At 41.8% G+C, this 9,483-nt stretch overlaps 1 protein-coding gene across 4 annotated transcripts; it reads left to right on the top strand.

Annotated features, from left to right (window-relative positions):
* The first annotated feature begins 244 nt into the window (after window positions 1-244).
* LOC131167908 (uncharacterized) lies at window positions 245-8,894 on the top strand. Of its 4 annotated transcripts, none has more exons than XR_009140179.1 (5): window positions 245-846; window positions 2,464-2,835; window positions 2,925-7,456; window positions 7,963-8,022; window positions 8,317-8,894. XR_009140179.1 is itself a non-coding variant. In XM_058126974.1 (4 exons), the coding sequence occupies exons 1-3, from the start codon at window positions 733-735 to the stop codon at window positions 7,407-7,409; spliced, it is 4,971 nt and encodes a 1,656-aa protein (XP_057982957.1). In that variant the 5' UTR covers window positions 245-732; the 3' UTR covers window positions 7,410-7,456; window positions 8,317-8,894. The 4 variants fall into 4 exon arrangements, 2 of the variants coding, with proteins under 2 accessions (XP_057982957.1, XP_057982956.1); XR_009140178.1 differs by having other exon boundaries at window positions 2,907-7,456; XM_058126974.1 differs by lacking the exon at window positions 7,963-8,022.
* The last annotated feature ends 589 nt before the right edge of the window (window positions 8,895-9,483 follow it).

The raw sequence follows: 9,483 nt of genomic DNA, 5'->3' as shown, positions 1-9,483 counted from the left end.
TTTTGAAAAAATATTATGTGACGGGGGTCATTGGTGGTATTTTAGAAAGATGGAGGGTAGGCCGTGAGAACACGTCGGCGACAGCCCCAGTCCACAAAACCAGACATGAACCCCATTTTTGACGTGGCTGTCCGTCGCACGTCAGCAAACGAACCAAAAGACGACGCCGTTTCGAACTTCGCTAAAACGGCGTCGTCTGCCTTGCCCCCATCAATTATTACCTTGCCAAATTGGACCCTTTCCTGCCCAACCCATTTCACCTCCTCCTTCCTTCACTCGCCGTTTCGCGTAGCCTCACAAGCCTCCTCCATTCTCTCCCTCTCTCTCCCTCTCTCTTTCTTTCTCTCTCTCTCCCTCCGATCCCCGAAATCTCTCGATTTCGCTAACACAATCTTCTTCTCCTCTACTGTTTTCCATCAATCTCTGGATCTGAATCACTCCAATTGATTTCTCAGCTGATTGATTCGTCGATATCCAGCTGTTGAAGCGTAACCCTAAATCCGGAACCTCCGGTGTTCCCAGGGCACCTGCGGGGTTAAGAATCGGGGGCTTTTGTTGTTCGGTTCGTGACTTTTGATCTGAGGGTGGATCTACTCTAGGGTTTCGCGCAGCCCAAATTCTGAGCGTCTAGGGTTTTTGCGGAACCGGGGCTCGAATTCGATTGGAATTGATGTTTCTCGCCGAGGATGACGAAGGTGTGATCTGTGCCATAATCAACGGCGATGGAGGACTATGCATGGGAGGATATGTGAGCAGAGGCATCAGAGGCGGCACATGTGGCCGGTCCCTGCGCCCACGACTGTAGCTGCTGATTCTGCTTCCGTTTCGCCTGATTTTTTCTCGAAAGTATACCCGTCTTTGGGCTTCTCTATTTATTTATTTTTTTTTATTATTTGATGTTTCAATATAACTTGTAGTTGTGAATTGCTTTGTAGTTGTACCTCCGTCACCGATAAAATTAGTCATATTATTCGTTTTCTGATCTTTTTGTTTAATCTCTTAATTATTTTTAACATGGGTAAGTGAACTTTCTAACTTTCCAGGAACTCGGATTTTTTCTCTTCTTGCTTTAATGTCTTAATTTGTCTATATACTCCATTATGTTATTAGTGAAATGACAATTTAATGGCGGAAAATGCAATTCAAGTCGTTTATTTGGGGCGTAACTAAAAGAATGACAATTTTTTTTGTAATTTTGTTTCACTCGGTTACCAGATTGTGGGGAATTTATGTTTTTTATATTATTTTTTTTTGGATTATATTTGTGTTTAAATCTGTTAATTTTCAGTATGCATGTGGTTTAATAATTGGATAACACAGTTCCTGCATTGTTAGACTGTTGAATTGTTTCACTTAAGAAGTGACTGTTTTGAATTAATTAAGGAGCTTGTCGCAACTATAATGATGATACAGGGATAATTTTCCTGTTTTATTTATGTTGCTCGTTTATTTGGTAGCTTGCTATATTTTGATAATGGAAGCATTATTAATGTAGTGCGTGCTTTATGTTTGGACTGAAGGATACTATAATTATTTACCAAAAATGGTTTTTTAATTTTAGAATTTTTTCACGGGGCATTTTAAGCAGATTAATGAATCTCTCTCTCTCTCTCTCTCTCTCTCACACACACACAGCTTAAAAGAACGGAAGTTTTGGTTAACCATAATGTGGGACTGGTCTTTAATGTGCAGCTGTCCTCAGTAGACACTAACTCCAAGCTTTTGTGCAAAAGTCTTGCATTATGGTTGGTATGGTCTGTGGAAATATGTGTTTCATGTTGTCCGCTTCATGCAAAAGAATCTCCAATATTAAAGGATTCTTTATATTTATTTAGCTTTCTTGCATTATGGTTGGTATGATCTGTGGAAATATGTGTTTCGTGTTGTCCGCTTCATGCAAAGAATCTTCCAATATTAAAGGATTCTTTATATTTCTTCAGCTGTGAATAATTGTGATATAATTTGCATTATCTAATCATTGTGGGCTGAAAGGACTAAGCAATCTTTGGGATGTTATTGCTGTTATGAGCTATTGTATTTGGAGTTATTGTTCTTATCATCTTATGAGCTATACATCCAGGAATAGCATTATGTTTTATATAGAATTATGATTTGTTTTGAGAGTTCATGCTATTCTTGCTGTTATGTCACTTCTTATAATCTTATGTGATGTCTATGTTTGTCTAGGTTGTGACTATATACTACCATGACTATTAAACCATATATATTTATATATATTTATGTATATTTTGGGGACCATAAGCTTGATTATCATGTGTAGGTTCTTTTGGAATTTTCACTGCAATCTAAGTTTCACCAAGTGACATGCAGATACATGCCCTTGTTTTTTCCCTACTTCTTCCCAATCTGGCATGTAGTATGTAATGTATTTATTTATTATATTACAAAATATCATATTTCTGGTGCATTTTAGTCCATTTTGACAGAATTTCTTGTTTGTAGGATGGACGCAAGATTTGTATTGGTGACTCTGCACTTTTCAAGCCGCCTCAGGATTCTCCACCTTTCATTGGAATAATTCGTAGGTTAATAGCAGGCAAAGAAGAGGGACTTAAGTTAGGTGTGAATTGGCTTTATCGACCCGCTGACATAAAGCTTGCAAAAGGCAACTTGCTGGAAGCGGCTCCAAACGAGATCTTCTACTCCTTTCACAAGGATGAGATACCTGCTGCATCGTTACTTCATCCGTGTAAAGTCGCATTTCTTCGTAAAGGTGTTGAACTTCCTTCAGGGATATCCTCATTTGTGTGCAGAAGAGTGTATGATATTGAGAACAAATGTTTATGGTGGCTAACTGACCAGGATTATATTAATGTGAGTATTGAAACCGCTGTCCTTGTTCATCTCATTTCTTTGAACCATTATTATTTTGATTAGATTTGTAGTTATCTTTTCAAACACAGGAACGACAGGAAGAAGTAGATCAGCTATTAGACAAGACGCGGCAAGAAATGCATGGGGCAGTGCAGTCGGGTGGCCGTTCTCCAAAACCTTTGAATGGTCCGACATCTACACCACAGCTGAAGCCTAGTGCAGATAGTGTGCAGAATACTTCCTCCCCCATTTCTTCTCAGGCTAAGGGAAAGAAGAGGGAGCGGGTTGATCAGTGCTCTGATCCCGTTAAACGGGAGCGATTATCTAAAATAGATGATGGGGATTCTGGTCAATTTAGACCAGACAGCATGTTAAAGTCTGAGATTGCTAAAATAACAGAGAAAGGAGGGCTTGTGGACCTTGAAGGAGTTGAGAAACTAGTGCAACTAATGCAACCTGATAGTGCAGAGAAGAAAATTGATTTGGCTGGCCGAATAATGCTTGTTGATGTAATTGCAGTTACAGATAGATTTGATTGTCTTGGACGGTTTGTACAGCTCAGGGGCTTGCCTGTATTAGATGAATGGCTCCAAGAAGTCCATAAAGGAAAGATTGGTGATGGTGTTAGCCCTAAGGAAAGTGACAAATTTGTAGAGGAATTTCTTTTGGCTCTACTTCGTGCACTAGATAAGCTGCCTGTAAATCTTGATGCGCTACAGACTTGTAATGTTGGCAAGTCTGTGAATCATTTACGGAGTCATAAAAATTCCGAAATTCAGAAGAAAGCTAGAAGCTTAGTTGACACGTGGAAGAAACGTGTTGAAGCTGAAATGAATATGATAGATGCAAAATCTGGTTCAAATCGTGGTGTTTCATGGCCTGCCAAATCAGTGTCTTCTGAAGGTTCTCATGTTGGGACCAGGCGGGTGGGGGGATCCTCTGAGGTTGGCATCAAGAATTCCAGCATACAGCCTTCTGCATCTAAAGCTCCACAAGTGAAGGTTGGTCCCGGGGAAGCTGTTTCCAAGTTTTCCCCTGTCGCATCTCCTGGCTTAACTAAATCACCTGCATCGTTGACTACGGCTGCAGCTAGTAACTTGAAGGATGCAAATTGCAAAATGAATGTTGGTAGTGGAGCCTCAGATTTGCCTCTAACAACAATCAAAGAGGAGAGGAGCAGCAGTTCAAGTCAGTCTCAGAATAATAGTCAATCCTATTCTTCTGATCATGTGAGAACTGTGGGTTCTTGCAGGGAAGATGCAAGAAGCTCCACTGCTGGGTCAGGAAGTGTGAATAAGATCTCTGGTGGTGGTTCTCGCCATCGGAAATCAAGCAATGGCCTTTCTGGTTCCGCCATTGCAGGAGTTCAAAAGGAATCTGGGTTGGGAAAATTCAGTTCAGCCAATAATAGGAATTTGTCATCTGAGAAGGTGTTACCAGCTGGAGTAACGTATGAGAAAGTACCTGATATGCCTCTTGATCATGGAAATAATCAGCGGTTAATTGTTAGATTGCCAAACACTGGTCGTAGTCCTGCTCAAAGTGCCAGTGGGGGTTCTTTTGAGGAACCTGCTGCTACTATTTGTAGATCTTCCCCTCCTTCACATTCTGAAAGGAATGATCACCATGAACGAAAATTCAGGGGAAAAAGTGATGTTTCACGAGCTAGTATTGTACCAAACGTGAACACGGAGTTTGGTCAGGTCAGGGATGGAGTGGGTGGGGCTGATGAAGCCAATGGATCACCTTCAGCTGTTGATCAACACAGGGTTAGTGAGGATTGTGAGAAACCAATAGATGTACCAAGAACTACTGGTTCATCATCAGGAATTGCACCCAAGTCAGCGAAATCATATGATGCTTCTTTTAGCTCCATAAATGCCTTGATTGAAAGTTGTGTCAAGTTCTCTGAAGCTAGTGCCTCTGCATCAGCTGGGGATGATGTTGGGATGAACCTGCTTGCCAGTGTGGCTGCTGGAGAAATATCCAAGCCAGATATTGTCTCGCCACTGGTCTCTCCCAAGAGAAATTCACCCATCCCAGAGGACTCTTGTTCAGGAAGTGATGCCAAATTGAAACAATTGGATGGAGCTGTTGCTCGGAGCCGCAGTCAGCCTGATGAGGGCGTGACTGCTGGGGCTATTGCAGTTCAGGGTGATGCTGTTGAATCGTCACTGGTAAAGAATGAATTACAACATTCTTCTAACCCCAAGTCACCCAACTTCTCTGGTGATGGCAGTGTCACTTTGCTTGGTTGTGAAGAGAAAATAGGGGAACACAAGGGACAATTGAATTTAGTTAGTGTGGATTTGCAGCGAAATGCAGATGGTCCGTGCTTGACATCTGATGGGAAATCCCATGAACTAAAATGTGGTACTTCTGCAGGTTTAGCTTCTGGGGATGGTACAAAAGATGGTAATAGGGATAGCATGGGAGCAAACCAGCTACATGAGCAAAGAAAGGCAGGTGTTGTCAGGGCTGGAAGCGCCAGTATATTAGATTCTAAATTGAAGGTAAGAAGTCCCTTGCATGATGAAGATAAGAAGGTTGATTGTGCAGATGAAAAACCTGTGGGGAATGTTGAAGCAGCGGCATCAGAAGGAGCAGCTGTTATGAGTACTAAGGTTGAGAAGGAAGCTAATGATGATTCACCTTCTTGCTCATCCTCCGAAGTGAGTGGCAAGAACAAGAATTCTATGTATAATGAGTTAACTAGTGCCATCTTATTTGATCAGAAGCCCCCTCCTGCAGTGAAGACTCACACTGACATGGAGAGAAAAAGTGAGGTTGTTGTACAGCTTTCTGGCTCTGGTAATACTGCGTGTAAGGATTCAGATGCTGGGAAGTGTGATGACATAAAGACGAGGAATTCTGCTGAGCAGAGTGAGAAACAAAAGGTGGATCTAGGTTCATCTGTTTCAGATCAGAACAGTGAGCATGATGAGATGAATTCTGAAAGAATGGAGGTTCTTGGAAACTGTGCTGGTGGCATAGTCCCAAATGAAGAATCATCAGCAGTTTTGCATGGAACTAATAAGTGTGTGAAATCAGGTGGGTCTAAGTTAGCTAGAGTTGAAGCTGATGGGAAGGTGGAGCCTGCTTCCAGTGTGAACGCTTCTAATGCAAGGTCAGGTATGGTGGTAAAGCTGGACTTTGATTTAAATGAAGGCCTTCCTGGGGATGATGGTATTCAAGGGGATCTTAAATCACCGGTTCCAGGAAATTCTTCTGCTGTTCATTTGCCTTGCCCATTGCCAGTTCCCTATTCTTCCATGTCTGGGAGCTTCCCTGCTTCAATTACTGTTGCTGCTGCTGCCAAGGGGTCATTTGTTCCTCCTGAAAACCTTCTGAGGAGTAAGGGGGAACTTGGATGGAAAGGATCAGCGGCAACCAGTGCATTTCGGCCGGCTGAGCCTAGAAGGATTCTGGAGATGCCACTCAGTTCAACAGATGTTCCTCTTGCTGATGCAAGTGTCAGCAAACAAGGCCGCGTTCCTTTGGACATTGACCTAAATGTGCCTGACCAGAGAACTCTAGAGGATGTGTCATATCAGAATCCTGTAAGAGTATCCTCCTCTGAAACTGGGTCCCGTGAACGTGGTGCGGGGTTGCTTGATCTTGATCTGAACAGAGCCGATGAGAGTGCTGATATGGCTCAGTTTGTAGCGAGCAATGGTTGTAGATCAGAAATTTCATCTTTGCCAGGGAGATCATCCTTATCTGGTGGATTTTCTAATGGTGAAATGAGTGTTTCAAGGGACTTTGATTTAAACAATGGACCTGGTCCGGATGAAGTGGGCACAGAAATAGCAGCACGCAGCCATAATGTCAAAAGCAATGTGCCATTCCTATCTCCTGTTCCTGGTCTCAGAATGAGCAGTTCTGACTTGGGAAACTTTTCATCTTGGTTTCCTCCAGGCAACTCTTATTCAGCCCTGACAATTCCATCAATCTTGTCTGGCAGAGGAGAACAGGGTTATCCTGTTGCTGCTGCTGCTGCTGCTGCTGGGTCACAAAGGATTCTGGGTCCTCCTATTGGTAGTACCACATTTGCCCCTGAAATCTACAGGGGCCCAGTGCTATCATCGTCTCCTGCAGTGGCATATCCACCCACCGCTCCATTTCAATACCCAGGATTCCCATTTGAGGCCAGTTTTCCTCTTTCTTCAAATTCCTTTTCTGGCTGTTCAACAGGATATGCTGATTCTTCTTCTGGTGGCCCACTTTGCTTCCCTGCAATCCCTTCACAGTTGGTGGGGCCTGCTGGCTTAGTGTCTTCTCATTACCCTCGTCCTTACGTTATGAACCTTGCGGGTGGTACTAGTAACGTTGTTACTGAAAGCAAGAGATGGGGAGGTCAGGGGCTAGATCTCAATGCAGGTCCTGGAACTACAGATGTTGAGAGGAGAGATGAGAGGATGCCATTAAGACAGCTTCCTGTTGCCAGTTCGCAAGCCATGGTGGACGAACAACTGAAGATGTATCAACAGGTGGCGGGCGGAGTTTTGAAGAGAAAGGAACCCGATGGTGGTTGGGATGCAGATAGAAGCTATAAGCAACCCTCAGGGAAGTAGGAATAAGAAGACATTATGGAACAATGCGACAAACTTGTTATGGCTTGGTGAGTCATCTGTCCTTTGCTTTATTTTTATTTATTATTATTTTATTTTTATAGTAGTTACTGAAGTTGATAGTTTTTATTTTTATTTTTGGACAAAAGACACTTACCTCTCTTTAGGTTTTGGCACAAAAGATGGGGACCTTCCCTGAGGTTTTAAAAATTCTATTCATCTCCTCCTCTGAGGTTTCAAAAATGTTAGAGACCGACCTTGAAGTTTGCTTAAAAGACACAAACCTCCTCTCAAAAGATTTACTTTTTTGAAAAATATAAGGGAAAATGTGTCTTTTTGACAAAATCTCAGGGGAATTCTGGCATTTTTGAAATTCTAGGAGAGGTCCTTGGAATTAATGAAACTTCATAGGAGGTTTTTGTCTTTTTTGCCAAACCTTAGGGGAGGTTAGTGTCTTTTGCTCTTTGTTTTGTTTTGTTTATTTTTTAACGATTAAAGATGCATTTGGAAGTCTATGGAAGCGGAATTATGTTTGTATTTTTTATGACCTCTGTAGGCACAAATGCATCTTTGAATGGAGGGAGTGCAGAAAATGGAGTCATCACCAACAATGATTGTAAGAATATGAAATCTAATTTTCGCCCTTGAATAAAACTTATACTAAAATTTCTTAGAAGCAAAATGGATTTGTTTTCAATGCCTTGTAGAAACAAATTCAAGTAAATTGGGTCTCATTCTGCTTCTGGGCAGCAAATTTTAATTACACCTGGGAGCTGCAGCATTGGTGACTGCAGGCACTTGAGCTATTATATTTAGATCTGGCGTTTAGTGGTTTTATTCCCCTCTTTGTAGGCGTCTAGTTTCTCTCTGTTTTGGGTTTATGTTTCTAAATTTTATTTCTTTTTTGCAGCTTTTTTGTGATTTGTGCTGGGAGACTCCAGGAGTGGATAATTTAACTAGCTGGGTTCCGAACGACGGTGGCTATAAAAGAAAGAGAGATTTAAAGAATTCATTCCTCACCCACCCCACCGACCGCACACCAATTCTAACAAACAATTAGAAAATGGGTGGGGACTCCCTGGAGGCGTCTGTATTTTGATCAAATCTTTGTTCCGAAAGAGAGTGGCCTCTGGCAGTACAATCCCCCTTCCCTTTTCTTTTCTTGTAGATATTTAACTTTGGAAAAAAGCATAATGTTGTTTGGCCCTGCCCTGCCCCAGAAACCCCTTCAATTCGGTGCCCGGCTGATGGACGCTGTGTGTCCTGTCAGCTCAAATTCCTGCACCTGCGCGACTCCCTTATCAATCCTTTATTTTGCTGGGAGAGGATTGGATGTATGAACTGCCCAGGCAGATGCCGGTTTGTATCTTCTTTTGCTTTTCTTTTCTTTTCTTTTCCTTTTAATTAAATTTGTTTTTGTTACATAATAGTTATTACCTCAGTCTTAAACTTCAAAATTTTGTTAATCAAATTTTCATTATTGAGAAACACCCCATGTTCCTGTCTTGTATGTTCAATTTTTCAGCCCTCGTGTATCATAAAATCCTGAACCGACTCAGCAGCTTGACACAGAATTGTTCCCTCCTGATGGGTGCCATATTCCTTTTTCCTTTTTTAATTTTAAATTTGTCGTGTTGCCCGTTGTAGCTGTTGTGATGTTGTGCTAGGTGCGGTTGTTGCTAGTATTTGCTGCTCCCCCATTTTTACCATTTTGGTTAGGTTGTGGAAAATATGTAGATGGTGGATGCATTTTTGACTTGATGCGCCATGCCATGCCATGTTTATTCTCTTCTCTTCTCTTCTCTTCTCTTCTTCTTTCATTCTAAGAATGGACGGTCTTCACTTCTATGATGTTACTGTGTACCGTGCGCTGGTCAATCCCTAGTATAGATACAGCCCAGTTGCTGTCTGTCTGTCGACTTCTGCATTAGAGAACTAGTGAGAAATGCTGTTTTTGAAGCACACCTAATATACTTCTAATGATATGATATGATTAACCTCAGGACTTGATTTGTTAAATGTTTAAAATGTATGTTTGAGAATCATTTAACTGTTTGATGGGCTCCTCTCCTCTAAA

This window comes from Malania oleifera, chromosome 11 (assembly GCF_029873635.1).
Source record: "Malania oleifera isolate guangnan ecotype guangnan chromosome 11, ASM2987363v1, whole genome shotgun sequence".
Classification (NCBI taxonomy): Eukaryota; Viridiplantae; Streptophyta; class Magnoliopsida; order Santalales; family Ximeniaceae; genus Malania; species Malania oleifera.
The sequence above is the reverse complement of the archived record's forward strand: the minus strand, read 5'-3'. Positions and strand labels throughout refer to the sequence as shown.